This window comes from Cynocephalus volans, chromosome 3, assembly GCF_027409185.1.
Source record: "Cynocephalus volans isolate mCynVol1 chromosome 3, mCynVol1.pri, whole genome shotgun sequence".
In the NCBI taxonomy this organism is placed as follows: domain Eukaryota; kingdom Metazoa; phylum Chordata; class Mammalia; order Dermoptera; family Cynocephalidae; genus Cynocephalus; species Cynocephalus volans.
The window spans coordinates 182,420,214-182,435,832 of NC_084462.1; the positions used below are offsets into that span (position 1 = coordinate 182,420,214).

At 50.1% G+C, this 15,619-nt stretch overlaps 1 protein-coding gene across 1 annotated transcript in view; it reads left to right on the forward strand.

Annotated features, from left to right (window-relative positions):
- TNFAIP2 (TNF alpha induced protein 2) overlaps positions 1–7,454 on the forward strand; it is a 36,043-nt gene extending 28,589 nt beyond the window's left edge. The window contains exon 13 of the mRNA XM_063089443.1: positions 6,716–7,454. Coding sequence (XP_062945513.1) covers positions 6,716–7,261 — 546 coding nt within the window. The 3' untranslated portion in view covers positions 7,262–7,454. The remainder of the gene's footprint in view (positions 1–6,715) is intronic.
- Positions 7,455–15,619: the final 8,165 nt, after the last annotated feature.

The window sequence follows — 15,619 nt, forward strand, 5'->3', positions numbered from 1 at the left end:
AATAGTTCTTCCTAGGGATGGGAAACAAGCCGAGGCAACAACCGAACCAAGACACAGAAATCCTGGGTCTCATCTAGGGCTTGTAAGTTAACACAGGGTGTGACCCCAGTAGTGCAGGCCCACCATCCTTCTGGAGGGGGCAACAGATATGTGTCACCAGACCACTCGGTCAAGTTAAGAGTCTGGTTGCACAGCTGGCTGTGTGAGGAGGGGATCTTTCCCGCACATGTTCCTTGCCCCGCAACAGCTGACAGAGTGAGTTTGACCTGTCGTTGCTGCCAACGACAGTTGGAGACATCAGTTGTAGTATTAATTTCACTTCTGAAGGCTATTCCTTCATAATATGGGGGTGCAACATTATAACAAAGCCAGCAGGAGCGGGTAGCATTGGGGTTGGTACTATTTAAGACCTTGAAAGCTTCAGAGACTAAGCGGACTAACCCAGCTTGTTTTTGAGGCCTAGGCTCAGGGGGCTGAGTTATTTTCTTTGGTGCTGCAGCCTCCGACCCAACAGTAGGGACTGAGGACTCTGGTCGGGCACCTGGGGGTGCTGGGGTAGTCTTTAGTTTGACCCTGGGAACTAGGTATTCATTTGGGCCTATGGCAGTATACTGGGTTTCTATTTTGAGCTTGATGGTGAACAACAGTCCATCATCATACCTCTTTATAAAATCTTAACCCCCACATAAATCCTTTTTCCCACCCAGTGGCCTTTTTTCCTGCATCCGTGAAGGATACTCGGAGCGGGTGGCACCATCCCGTGCAGGCAGGGTTATCTTTCCACTTAGAGTGGCTGCTTCCCAATCGGCCTGCCCACCCTGCAGCAGGGGGAGAGAGGTGGGTATAATTAGCAGTTACCTTTATATAGTCCCAGGAGGAGGAGGGATTCCAATATGTGTCTCCCGTGGTCTCACAGCCCCAGCCTTTACAGAAATAATCTGCTTTGCCTCCACACTGATAGTTTAGTGCTCTGTCACGGTGGAACCCAGGGCACACATAGAAGGTGAGGGCACTCAGCATACTTCTCCGATCTTTAGTAGAGCAGCCCCCCCACGGTTCGAGCCCAAAGTGCCCCGGTGGGGAGGGGGTAGAAGGGGGTTTGTGAGCATCAAAGTATCCTTCTAAATCCCAGTTGGCTGGGGCTCCCATGGCTAATTTGCACACATCGGGAAACAGGTCAGGCCACCATTTTCCCGTGGTGACCTTGGATAGGTTCCAGATTTCATCTCCTGCCCCATTTAGAACACACCAAGTTAACTTTTGGGGGATATGTGGGCTGGAAGCTCTCAGGCTCCCGGGAAAGACTGTCAGGTACAGAAGGGGAAAAAATGAAATTTTCATCTTACAATATTTAAGGTGTTTGAACCCCAGTCCGAACGATTTTGAGCTTCAAGGGGTGCTCCTTGGAACTTTGGGCTCTCCAGGCGGCGTCTTTTGATCCTTTGTCCTCTGGAGGTGCAGGCTTTACGTGCGAGGCGTGGATCCAGGTGGAGAACCCGTCTGCTTTTACGGCCGTTGGTGTTGTCAGGAGCACCAGGTAAGGTCCCTTCCAGCGGGGCTCCAGAGTCTGGGAGTGATGTCGTCTTACGTAGACTGTGTCCCCAACCTGGAACTGGTGAGAAACTTCGGGGGTCCCAGGCTCATAGGCGGCCGCCAGCTGCGTCCAGACTTCCTTCTGCTCCGCTTGCAGTCCTTTTAACCTGGCATATAAGTCACTGTTACTGTGGCAAGTGGGTTCAAAGGCGTCCCCGAGTAAAGTCAAGGGAGCAGGGGTACCATAGAGAATTTCAAAGAGGGTCAGGTTGAACTGGGAGGGGGTGTTCCTAGCTCTAAACAGGGCCAAGGGAAGGAGCACCACCCAGTCCACGCCAGTCTCCATGGTTAAATTAGTCAGGGTCTCTTTTAGAGTCCTGTTCATCCTTTCTACCTGTCCTGAACTCTGGGGTCTGTAGATACAATGTAATTTACAATTGACCCCTAGGTATCTGGCCACTCCCTGGCTTACCGTGGCAACGAAGGCGGGTCCATTGTCGGACCCGATTACCTTGGGTACCCCGAAGCATGGGAAGATTTCTTCCAGGATTTTCTTGACCACGACGGTGGCTGTTTCCTGCTTTGTTGGGAATGCTTCCACCCATCCAGAGAAGGTGTTTACAAAAACTAGGAGGTACTTGTAACCATATTTACCTGGCTTGATCTCTGTAAAGTCTACCTCCCAGATGAGTCCATTGGTGCATTTGTTTGATCATGGCGCGTGCCTGTTCTTGTGGCAAGATAGGCTTGCCTGACACTGCATGCCAGCGCCCTTTTTCCTGATCAAAGTGGTTATTAGAGTCCCTTGAGATCACTGCTACGTCCTCAGCAGAGTATTTAAACTTGGGCTTTTCTAGCTCAGGGACGTTAACTAACAGAATAGACGTGGACCCGTGGGCTGCCGCCCTTGCTTCAGAATCGGCCAAGTTGTTTCCCCTGGCTATGAGGGAATCCTCTTTCTGGTGGCCCGGGCAGTGTATATTACTCACTTTTAGTGGTCGGTGAAGGGCCTCCAACAGGGCTACGATCTCTGCCTTGTTTTTGATTTCTTTTCCTCCAGAGGTTAGCAGACCCCGTTGCTGATAGATAGCACTGTGCACATGGGCAGTGGCAAAGGCATACCTGCTCTCTGTGTAGATATTGATTCTTTTGCCCTCTCCTAGTTCAAGGGCTTTCGTGAGGAAGATGAGTTCTGCCTTCTGGGCGGACGTTCCTGCAGGTAAGGTCTGTGCCCATATCAGGTTCTGGCCATCTACTATAGCGGATCCTGCCTTTCGTAACCCTTGAGGCAGGCGGGTCCATGTGAGTTGTCCTGCTAGGCCAGTCTCTGGATCTTTCCACTCGAAGGCAAAGTAATCTTGACTTTTTATAGCCAACAGTAAGCAGAAGAATGCATCTTTGAGGCCCAGTACTGAGTACCAGGTCCTGTCTGGAAGTAAGGAACTTAAAAGATTATAGGGATTAGGGACAGTGGCATGGAGGTTGGCCACACGTTTGTTTACCTCTTGGAGATCTTGGACCGGCCGGTAGTCGTTAGTCCCAGGTTTTCGGACGGGCAGCAAGGGCGTGTTCCAGGCTGATTGGCACTGCCGTACGATCCCCAGCTGGAGCAAATGGGCAATGTGGGGTCGGATGACTTCGTGTGCCTCTCGGGACATTGGGTATTGTCGGACAGCTATAGGACTGGCCCGAGCCTTCAGCTCTATGTGGACGGGGGGCCGGTTTTTAGCCTTCCCTATCCCTGCTGTTTCTGCCCACGCCTGGGGGTAGTTTTCTAACCACCAGTCCATCTGTCTGGTCTCCCGCCCTTGTTTCTCAAACAATTGGTATTCATCTTCCAGCCTGAGTTAGTACCTGGAGAGGCTTTCCTTGTCGATCTAACACCCGAGGTCCCTCGGGGTCAAAATGAATTTGAGCACCCATTTTGGTGAGGAGGTCTCTTCCCAGTAGTGGGTAGGGGCACTCAGGAATGACAATGAACGAGTGGGATACCCGGCCCACGCTTAGGTCCACCGTTCTTCGGGTAGTCCATGGGTACTGTCTGTTCCCTGTAGCCCCTTGTACCCACGACTTCTTTTTGAGAAGGGGGTCCATCTGCCTGTTGCAACACTGAATGTTCAGCTCCAGTATCTACCATGAACCGAGTAGGCTTCCCCTCCACTGTTAGAGTTACCCTGGGCTAGGGGAGGGGTTCTGAACCCCGTCCCCTCTAATCACTGTCCTCCTGCAGGGACAAGACTTTGGGGGCCTGAGGCTTTTTCTTTTTCTTGGCGCATTCTTGAGCCCAGTGTCCTTTTTCCTTGCAGTACGCACACTGATCCTTTGCTAGGGGTCCCTTCCTGTTGCCCAGTACTGTCTTATTAGTTTCTCTGACTACAGTGGCCAGAATTTTATGAAAGTTTCTTTCTTGGCGCTTTTCCCTCTTTATTTCTTTAGCTTCCTGCTCTTTCTGCTTTCTCTCTTCCTTTTCTTCTTCTGACTCTATATTATGATAAACCTCTTCAGCCACCTGCACTAATTTCCTCAATGACTTATCTTGTAACCCTTCAAGCTTCTGCAGTTTCTTCCTGATGTCTCTACTAGACTGGTCAATAAAGCGACTGTCACTGGAGCCTTGTGCTCCTCACTACTAGGATCATACGGGGTAAACTGACGGAATGCCTCCATGAGTCTCTCCAAAAATGCTGATGGAGACTCATTGAGCCCCTGGATTACCTCTCTTACCTTAGTCAAATTGGTGGGGCGTTTTGCTACCCCTCAGAGACCTGCCATTAGAGCCTGGCGATAGACCTTCAGGTGCTCCCTACCTTCTGCCGAGTTAAAATCCCAGTTTGGTCTGGTCAATGGGAATCCTGCATCTATGACATCAGGGAGGAGGGTAGGTCGCCCATAGTCTCCTGGAACATTCTTTCGAGCCTCCAGGAGGATCCATTGTTTCTCCTCGGTGGTGAACAGGACCTGGAGGAGCTGCTGGCAGTCATCCCAGGTGGGCTGATGAGTAAAGAGAAGGGATTCTACAAGGTTAGTGAGACCCTGGGGGTTTTCAGAGAAAGGGGGATTCTGAGATTTCCAGTTGTAAAGATCAGAAGAGAAGAAAGGCCAGTACTGTAAGGGCTGGTTGCCCTCTTCATCAGGAGGGCCGTAAGCCCGCAGGGGGAAGATAGGAATTGCCTCTGAAGAGGCCACTCGTTTACTGTGTGTCCCTTGAGCAGGCCCTCTCTCGGGTCCTTGTGGGTCCTCTGGCAGAGCTGACGGGTGGACTGCCTGTGGTCGGAGAGAAAGGGGATAGGGAGGGGGAGGGTCTAGAAGAAGCAAGTCTGAATCAGTGGAGGGTAGGACTTCTGGCTTCTTTTCCATCCCTTGAAGAGCAAACACAGCCGATGGACCTGCAAGGGGAACAAATGGACGGACCCACGGAGGAGGGTCCATGACCAGATCTTCCCAGACAATGATATAAGGAACCTGGTCTGGGTGACTTTTAGAATTCAGACCAAAAATCTTTCTTTTTACTGCTGTGATCAGCAGCGGAGAGAAAGAGCCTTCAGCGGGCCACCTGAGTTGGAAAGTTGGCCACTCTGAAGAACAGAGTGTTACCCACTTATCCTTTTGAACCTGTACAGACAGATTATGAGCCCTGGCCTTCACGTCAGTCCAGTATTTCAGAGTCAGATTTAAAGGGGTTGAAACAGTCTGCCCCATGTCGCCCCAGGAAGTCATCAGTCCCAACACACACTCAACCAGACAAACAAAAGCCAAAACACTGACGTGCCCCTTCCACGGGCGCCACAACCTAATTATCAGAGAACTCGGGAGGGGTCTCCTTCTTAGAGATCGTGGAGCCGAACCTGTTCATCTCCAACAGAGGAATCTGGAGCGTCCTCCAAGATTCCTGTGGCCATGATGTGCCGGTACGTCTACCCGATGCTATGACCACTACAGACCGGTGACTCCGTCTTAGAGCCTCCGAAAAACTGAAACCAGACCAATGACTCCATCCCGGAACCACCGAAAAGCCGAAACCAGATTGCGCCTCAACCTCCGAAAAACCGAAACCAGACTGATGACTCCGTCCAGAGCCACCGAAAAGCCGAAACGAGACCGATGACTCCGTTCCGGAGCCACCGAAAAGCCGGAACCAGATTGCAGCAGACAACAAAGACACAAAGACAGACACAGCAGACAGACAGACAACTGCGGTACCTGCTCGAGCGATCCTCCGTTCTCTAGTCTCTGGTCCCAGAGAGAGCCGCTTCCCAGCCAACGCACCAAAATGTAAGACTGGCCCAAAAGCATGAATCTTACTTGTTGGGAAGGCTCATCTCGCAAAGACCAGGAGACAGAGATCGCTGCAATCAAGCAAGAGGTTTTTTTATTCCAGCATGCTGGGGTCGCTCTGTCTTCAGGACAGAAGCGGCCCTGAGCTCTTAACACGAGCACTTTTTATACAGTTTGGTAGGTAGACTTTGGCAACAGGATGAGTTGTATACAGCTTATTGGTCACCTGAGGTGACTTTTAAATTCATTGGTAGCTTTCAGTGGGGTGGTATACAGACGAGGAACCGGGGAATTGCCCAACAGCCCACCCCTTGTGTGGTTAGGCCCTTCCCAGAACTGGGTGAACTTTGGGCAGTTTGAGACGTCCTTTATCTGCCCTTACCAGAAAGTCCCACTCACAGGGGCTTGTAAAACCTTGCACAAGCTAATTACAGAAGCAGAAAAGCTAGTCAGTTAATATTTAAGGGTGCGGGAAGGTGTTCCGGTCCACAGCTGCAGGTGTGTGTAATTTGTTTTTCCTCGTAGTGTTCTACGTGACTGTACCACAGTTTATTTACTCGTTCGCATGTTGATGGGCATTTGCTTGTTTCCAGTTTGGGGCAACTATAAATAAAGCTGCTATAAGCATTCATTCATATAATTGTATATATTTTCTATATATGTAATTCCCCCCTTGCCTATGAAGCTCTAACATTTCAATAATTTCTCCTGGTCTTGTGAATTGGGCTTAGATAAAACAGGAGCTTCTGCCTCTGCCCTCAGCATTTCTGAAGACGGGTTTTGGCAGCATCAGAGTATGGAAGGTTCTGTGAGCTCTCCCTTATTCCCTCCTCCAGTATCATCAGAATTCAGTGTCTCGACATGGATCAAAAGTCCCGGCTCCTAACACTGATTTTGTCTTTAACAGGAATCTATGGAAGAACTCACCCAGGTGACTTCACAGGGCCCCGATCTGAGGGATCATCACATGGAAGCACCACCTGAAGCACATGGTGAATTGTCTCAAGTCCAAGACAAGGAGTCATGGTTAATGCGCTGGCCTCTGCCGGGGGAGCCTGGTCATTGGTTTCGCAGGGGGCTCTTTGACAAGCCTCTTGAGATGGACTGTAGAACTGTCTGTCTGGGACATGGAAGGCCCGGGGGGGGGGCAGTGGCCGACTCCCTGAGATGCCCTGGGGTTGGCTCCTCTTTTCCCCGTTCACCACCCTCCCCATACCTGCCCCCTGGAATCACATCCATAAAAACCCACCTGCACACAAGCCTTCACCTCAAGCTCTGTTTCAGAGAATCGGCTATGACAGTTGGTTCTGGAACACCGACCCTCAGCACAGATTTTGGAGCTGGAACACACGCAGGTCAGGGGCAGCCAGGACCCCACAGCTGCCCCATGGCTGTCAGCACAGATATGAAGTGTCTCCCTGGTGGATTGGGATGCAGGATAAGTGGAAGGTGAAGCTTTGGGTGGGACACCACTGTGACACTGGGACAGTATGGGGAAAAGGGCAGTTATGGGAATTATGAGACTGGCTGTTTTTGTTAACTGCTTTGGAGGCTGGGAGGGAGGGAGAGAGAGAGGTTATCTGGACCTGCAGGGGCCGTGGCCATGCCTAGGATCATGTTGTACCTGGGGCAAAGTAGAGTTTGGTACGATAAAATTTTTGAGAGCTGGCAAGCAGGAGGCTGATGTTAACTGACTGGTCCATGGAAAAATCACAGTCCCTCACACGTTTCAGATCGAAGCTGGCTCCCAGATCCCAAGGCTGGAGCCACTTGAGGGAGGGTGCAGCGCCATGACCAATGCACATGGTGAGCTGCCCCTCAAAGGGATCTGTGGCTAGTCACTGTGGCAACTGAGCTCTGGGGAAGGGGACCATGGACTTTGAGGACTGGTGGATTCAGGGTTTGAGCTGACACTCACTTCAGAGTCCGAAATGCCACCACGGCTTCCCATTCTAGTAGGACTCCGGAGTCCTGGTCTGAGCCCATCTTGCAGAGGTTTCATAAGCCATTTCCCTAGTTCCCAGATGTACGAGGGTACTTCAAAAAGCTCACGGAAGGATTTGTGTTACCTTTTAATTCTATTTTTCCATGAACTTTTTGAAGCTTCTTTGTATGCTCATATAAGTGGGTGATACCTCAGGTAAGTAGAATCACATGGTATCTGTCCTTCTGTGACTGGTTTAGTTCACTCAGTGTAATGTCCTTCAGGTTTGTTCATGTTGTAGAATATTTTCTACAACAGGATTTTCTTCTTTTTCTTAAAGCTGAACAATACTCCATTTTATGTATGTACCATATTTTTTGTCCCGTCTGTTTTTTGTCCCCATGTTTCTTTTTCTGTCTTGATTTTTTAAGTTAATTCAGTAATAGTATTATTCCATTTCATCAGTTTTGTTAGCTATTTAACTACAACAGTTTGTTTTGCTATTGCAGTTGTTGCCTTCCAGTGATATTATACCACTTTACCTACTGTTAGGACCTTACACCAGCGTACTTTCATTTCTCCCCTCGCAGTAATTTTGCTACTACTGTCATATATTAACCTTACATGGATTGTACATGGGTATAACAATCCATTGTTATTATTTTTGCTTTATTCCTTTGTGCAGGTCCAGGGTTCTTCCTGGTGTCATTTGCCTGCAGCCGATGGATTCCTTTCACACTTCCTGTAGTGTGGGTCTGCTGGTGCTGCACCCTTTCAACTTTTGTATATCTGAAAAAGTCTTTATGTTGCCTTTGTTTAGAAAGATATTTTTGCTGAGTTCAAGGTTTGTAGTTTTTTTCTTTCAGTACTTTAAAATGTGGCTCCATGATCTCACTTGCATTATTTCCGACAAGAAGTCTTCTGTTATCCTGATCTTTATTCCCCTGTGTGTAATGTGTCTTTTTCTTCTGACTGCTTTAAGATTTTCTATTTATCACTAGTTTGGAGCAATTTGATTATGATGTGAAGCAGCAGCAGGCAGCTCCCCATGTGAAGTCCATGGAGGGATGCACTTTCCTTCCAGGATGCTCATGGGCACAGCCCCGGTGGAGGAGAACACACGAGCCATGTTCCAGAACAGAGAAGGACTCTGTCACCCGAGCAAGAGTCTTCAGACAGCGGAAGTCTTCAGCCACCCCAAACTCCAAGTGCAGCATGACTAGATAAATCCAGAAGACTGGTATTTAAAGAACAAAATATCATATTTTACTTCTCAAGTTTAAACGCTATTTTAAAATATCAGAAAGGAGGGAAAAGAACTAATATGACCTCTAGAAACAAAAAGGCATAATCACTGAAATCAGGTAGTCATTAGACGTGCAGAACATCATGCTGGGCACAGCAAGAGACGTGAACTGCAAGGAAGATCTGCAGCAAGAGCCAGGATATGCAATAGGGATGAACACACTCAGATACGACGTGGCTCAGGAGACACCGAGGACAGAATGGGAAGTTCCAATGTACATCACGTTCATTTTCAGAAGAAGAGAGGAAGGGAAAGGGGGAAGTGGCAGCCAGCCCTCGAGCTGGCCCCGGTCCTGCTCACCTGCTGTTTGTGACCTTGTGCTGTTTCTTCTGCCACATGGAATTGGGCTGACCCATGGGACCTGTAGGATAAAGTTCAAAAACTGCCAAATGCCATACTGACATTGTAAGTGGAATTGCTGGGTAAAAAGTGGTGACTTTTTATAGTTTCCATTTCCCTACAGAGACCTGCAAGCATTTCTTTTCTTTCTTCCTTTTTTTTTTTTAAAGATGACTGGTAAGGGAATCCTAACCCTTGACTTGGTGTTGTCAGCACCACGCTCTCCCAAGTGAGCCACGGCCATCCCTATATGGGATCTTTTATTTCTTTAAACATACTGGAGCACAGAATATGTTCCCATTTCTGAAGCCTGGCAGGTCTGTTTCTGTTGCCTGTGGCTCCTCCTGATCCTGGCTTCTGTCCTGGGTGCTTGGTTACTTTTTGGGCCCCACAATGTCCTTGAACATAATTTGTACCCAATATTTTGGGGCCCACAACGCAGGTGCTTTCCCCAAAGAGGTTCTGTATGTGCTTCTGCCAGGCCCTGGACTGGACTCATTTATTACACTTAACACGAAATTTGAGTTTAGGCCGAGCATTTGCCAAGCGTGGGCTCATTCTGGGGGACCCCTCCCATGAGCTTGAGACCCTTTGCACACCCAGTACCAGGTGGAGGGGATTTCCTCATGGATGCTCCACTTGTGCACACGGAGACCTGGATCCCGAAACTCTCCTGTATCCCCTTCCCTGGATGACCTCGCAGGGTCCTGCCTCCCTTCCGTTTTGGCCTGGTGATTCCTTATTGTCTTCCCAGCTCTCCAATCTTTTAAACACACACACACACACACACACACACACACACACACACACACACAAAAAAAAAACATTTAAAGGGCCGGCCCATGGCTCACTTGGGAGAACGTGATGCTGACAACTCCTGGTACCAAAATCTGTATTATTCAGGGTTCTCCAGAGAGACAGAATCAATAGGATGTGTTATAATTATATGAGAGGGATTTATTAGGGGAATTAGCTCACATGACTATGAAGAAAAGGCCCACGACAGGCCGTCTATAAACTGGATGCCGGGAGCGTGGCTCAGTCCAAGTCCAAAGGCCTCAGAACCAGGGAAGCCGATGGTGTCCTTGGCGTAAGTCCTGGAACCCAAGGGCTGACGAGTCTCGAGCTCTGATGTCCATGGACAGGAGAGAAGAGTGTGTCCCAGCTCCAGCAGATCGAGAGAGAGCTTCACCTCTGTCCTCTGCCTTTGTTCTCTCCGGACCCCCAGCGGATCGGATGGTTCCCACCCACACTGAGGGTGGGTCTTTCCCACTCAGTCCACTCAGACTCTCATACTAATCTCTGCTGGAAACACCCTCACGGACACACCTGAAAAGAGAGCTTTACCAGCTTTCTCAGCATTCCTTCATCTAACCAAGTTGACACCTGGATTAACCTTCACAGGTCCACCCCTTGTCACCTTGGTGTCCATACTATCTCCTTAAATCACGCTTAATTTTCTCATGGTACAATAACATAATAGTTTCGCCTAACATGATACATTATCCTACGTACAACCAGAAACGCAGAAGCAAAAACAGAAACAAAAACACGTAATCCAGCATTTTATATGCTTTCAGTGGGAAGATTGGTCGATCCTAGCCTGGCATTACGTAAGGTCCCCCCTAGTTTTCTCTGGTGCGTGTGTCTGTAGCACGATTCTCTGCTTCCCTGGCTAACGCTCAGAATCTGTCTAAATCTCGTCAACTGCTGAAATTCAGTGATATGCATGCTCTGCGTCATTTATAGCATTGCGTGTTGTAGTAACATTTTAATTTCTGTGTAGTTCTGCATATAGTTATGAACACTTAATGAAGATGTTAAGGGAAATTGAGGAGGTCCACTGGCTAAATCCGGGTTCCTGGTGTCTTGAACAAAGAATTGGATGAGACATGCCAGAGGTGAAAAGCAAAGGAACTGTTTTATTTAGCAAAGCATGTTAGCAAAGTGTGTTAGCAAAGCAAGAATACACTCCAGAGAGGATGGGGCAGGCTCAAGCAAGAGAGTGACTCAAGAGCACAGATAGTTACACTCCTGGGGGTTTAAGTCCTCCCAGCTGGATTCGGGTCGCTTGGTCATTGGTTGGGCCATGAGTGTAGTCTCTGTTGATTGGCACCTAGCTGGTGGGAGCTCATTGGTCCATCTGAATGGTGCCCAACGCGGGGCGGAGCTCCATGTCTGGAATTGCCTTTATCTCCTGTGGCCGCTTTTGCACATGTGCATGCCTGCTTCTGGGAAACCGGTTTTCCCACTTGCAAATAACCAGGTTTCCTCTTCCCACCCTTATCTTTTCCTAACCTCGGGCTACAAAGCCTTTTTAAAAAAAATTTTTTTTAATATTATTTTTTATTTTTAAATTTTATTTATTGAATCAAAATCAATTATACATATTTTGGGGGTTGAACATTGAGATATGTTGATTAAATCAATATTACTAGCATATATATTGTTACAAATCGCAATTATTCTTTATGCCCCTTGTCCAGTCTCTCCCCACCCCGCCTCCCTCCCCTCTCTAATTGCCCTAGATTTCTTCCCTTCTTCTGAAAGAATAATGGTTACTCCTTTGACTTGTTGCCTAGATGATCTGTCCAATGCTGAGAGGTGTGATCAGTTCCCCCAATATTATCATAGAGCAGATGCTTCTTCTGTCACTCTGAAATGGGTTTTGTGGAAAGAGACATCCTCTTCTTTTCTTTGTCTCTGCTGGTGACTCTTCTTGTGTCAATGCACTCCAGTGGCTGTGGACCATCTGCATGGTGGTTGTGGTGTCTAGTCGCTTTTATGGCATCCGTGGTTATTGTGGTGGCTGTGGTGGGCCACCCATGTGGAGGTGCTGTTTTTGGTATGCTCCTTGGCACTGGTGTTATGCTTGGTTGTGGGGTGTGTTTGGTCCCCTTCTCCATGCCTCTGGTCCCTGGGAAGGCCCTGGCACTGGCGCCATGTGCCTGGTTGTGGGAGGGATGGCCAGTCCCCTTCTCCATGCCTCAGGTCACCGGACGAGACCCAAGGAGCTGTCTTGGTGTGCCTGGTTGAAGGAGAGGGGCCAGGTCCCCTTCTCCATGCCCCGGGTCCTTGGGCTGGCCCCAAGGTGCTGGCTTGGTGTGCCTGGTTGTGGGAGAGAGGTCCAGTCCCCTTCTTCATGCCTCGGGTCCCTGGGAAGGCCCCAAGGTGCTGGCGTGGTATGCCTTGTTGTGGGAGGAGGGTCTGGTTCCTGGCTCTATGCCTCGGGTCACTGGGTGGGACCCAAGGCACTGGCTTGGTGTGCCTGGTTGTTGGAGGGTGGTCTGGTCCCCTTCTCCATGCCCCAGGTCCCTGGGTGGGCCCTGAGGCACTGGCACCATGTGCCTGGTTGTGGGAGGGGTGGCTTGTCCTCTTCTCCATGCCTCAGGTGACTGGACGAGACCCAAGGAGCTGGCTTGGTGTGCCTGGTTGAAGGAGAGGGGCCTGGTCCCCTTCTCCATGCCCCGCGTCCCTGGGCCAGCCCCGAGGTGCTGGCACAGTGTGCCTGGTTGAGGGCGGGTGGTCTGGTCCACTTCTCCATGCCCCAGGTCTCTGGGCGGGCCCCAAGGTGCTGGAGCCTTGTGCCTGGTTGTGGGAGGAGGGTCCAGTTCCCCTCTCCATGCCTCGGGTACCCAGGTGGGCCCCAAGGTGCTGGTGTTTCATGCCTGGTGGGGGAGGAGGGTCCAGTCCCCAGCTCCATACCTCAGGTCCCCAGGCGGGACCCAAGGCACTGGCTTGGTGTGCCTGGTTGTGGGAGGGTGGTGTGGTCCCCTTCTCCATGCCTTGGGTCCCTGGGCAGGCCCCAAGACACTGGCACTGTTTGCCTGGAAGTGGGAGTGGGGTCCGGTCCCCAGATGCAAGCCTCTTGTTCCCAGGCAGGCCCCAAGGTGCTGGTGGTATGCCTGGGCCAGAACTAAGTTTTTGTCCTTTGCTTCTAACATGGGGGAACTTTCTGTGGGAACCAGTACTTGAGCTGTGTGGTTGAGCTAAATTGCTACTTTGCTGCTGTTTCCCTAGGGAAGGCTTTTTGTGCAGCTCAGGGTTTAATGGTTGACCTTATAGGTACTTCTGGCTCTCCAGAGACCTGGTGCACCTGGGTTGTATAGAATCTCTGATCTGGGCCTGAGTCTTTTCAGCAAACTGCACCCCATGCAATTCTGCATTCCCAACCAGTCTCCTCTGAGTGGTCCTCTGCTGATTGGGGGACAGAACAGCTGTCTTTGCTGTGCCCCAGTGTTCTCCTTATGGGCCTGTCTCCCCCACCGTCCATGCTTCAAACACTTCCCATGGGATGGGCCGTGTGCTGGTCCCTTGCGATGACTCACTGGCCTCTGAATGGCTCCCTTTATTCAGTTGTTCTGGCCACCAAGGCCCTCTTCTCTCCTGCCGCCTCCAAGTAAGTCCATCTGAAGGGCTCAGCTGCAGCTTCTGCCGGCTCCTGCTCCATGTGCTCAGCAGTTCCAGCCTTAAAGCAGCCATGGTCCGAAATGCTCAGAGCAGCTCTTTCTTTCTCTCATTGCAGCTTCTCCCACCTTCATAAGCTCTGTAGGTCTCTCCTCCTCTTCCCCTGAGCTCCAGCGGCCCCAGCTTGGCTGATGTTACATTTTTATAGTTGTAAATTTGGTTGATTTGTGGGAGAGAGTGACGCTGGGGACTGTCTATTCCGCCATCTTGACTGGAACTCTACAAAGCCTTTTAAAAAGATGTGTTATATCCTGGGTAACTGAATTTACATGGAAACAGAGAGCCCAGCTCAGTCAGTCTGGTGATACAATTATCTCAATGAATAGGAGACAAAGATCAGTGTCAGCTCCTGTGGCTTCGTGGGAAGGATCAGCTACACAGGTGCAGATGGGGGACAATGGGAACCCCTTTCTGGGGCCATCTGACAACATGTATGGGAAGCACAGCAGTTCCCTGTGAGGAGTTTGGCCAAACAGAAGTAATTGGTCACAAGATGCTCAAGACTCAGGGTAAGAAACAAAACAGCATTTTAAAGCTGCCAAGAAGGCAACAAATCCACTTAGATGTGGGATCAGTGCAATGACTTCTAAAAAATCAAATGATCAAGTATAGGGAAATTAATTTTAAATCTGTGAGGAAGAGCAAGGCTTCTCAATCTCTGTGGTGGTGAATGAAGTCACCTGAGAGCTAATGACAGACAGAGCCAGAGTCTGTCCTTGACCAGCGGCCCAGGCCGGTCTGATGCACCCAAAGTCTGAGACCACTCCAGACTGGAGCAGTATTTATTTCCAGGGGAAAAACAGTCTGGTGCTGCATGGAAAATAGTGTTGATTATGAATAATGTCATTTTGTTCTAGAAGCACAAATGAATGTACACAGACAAGACTGGGGGGAGGCCTCCTCACGGACAGTCTCAGTCGTCTCAGAAGGAAGGAGGGTTCTGCTTGGTTTGCATCACCTGCTGGTGCCTCTGAGCCAGCGACTGGATTCTGTGACAGCAGAAGGTTTAGCACAGGCGGCCTAGGGTGCAGGTGCCCAGGGTGACAGAACCTCACTGCTTGGAGTGTGGTCAGTGGATCAGAGGCTCTCACATGTCTGGAAGCTTTAGAGTGAAACTAAAAAGCAATGTGGAGTTCACCCCTCACCTCACAGAGGTCAAAGCTCCCAGCTGTGTAGCTGAAGGGGAGGCAGGACTGGCAATCTCAGAAAGTTCTGGTTGGGGAGTTCTGGTCAAGATGGCAGAATAGACGGTCCCCAGTGTCACTCTCTCCCACAAATCAACCAAATTTACAAGTAAAAAAATGTAACATCAGCTAAGCTGGGGCCGCTGGAGCTCAGGGGAAGAGGAGGAGAGACCTATGGACTTCATGAAGGCAGGAGAAACCATGAAGAGAGAAAGAAAAAACCGCTCTGAGCATTTCAGGCTGCGGCCACTTTGATGCTGGAGCACATGGAGCAGGAGCCGGCAGAAGCCACAGCTGTGCCCTTTGGATGGAGTTGCTTGGAAGTGGCAGGAGAGAAGAGGGCCTTGGTGGCCCCCAAGACAGCAAGACCACTAACAGGTTCCTGTGGACCCACGCAGGAGCGAGGAGCCAGAACAACTGGAAAAATGGAGCCATTTAGGGGCCGGTGAGTCAATGCAAGGGACCAGGACGTGGACCATCCCATGGGAAGTGTTTGGAGCACAGGCGGTGGGGGCGACGGGCCCACCAGGGGAACACTGGGACACAGCAAGGACAGCCGACCTGTCCCCCAATCAGTGCAGGACCACACAG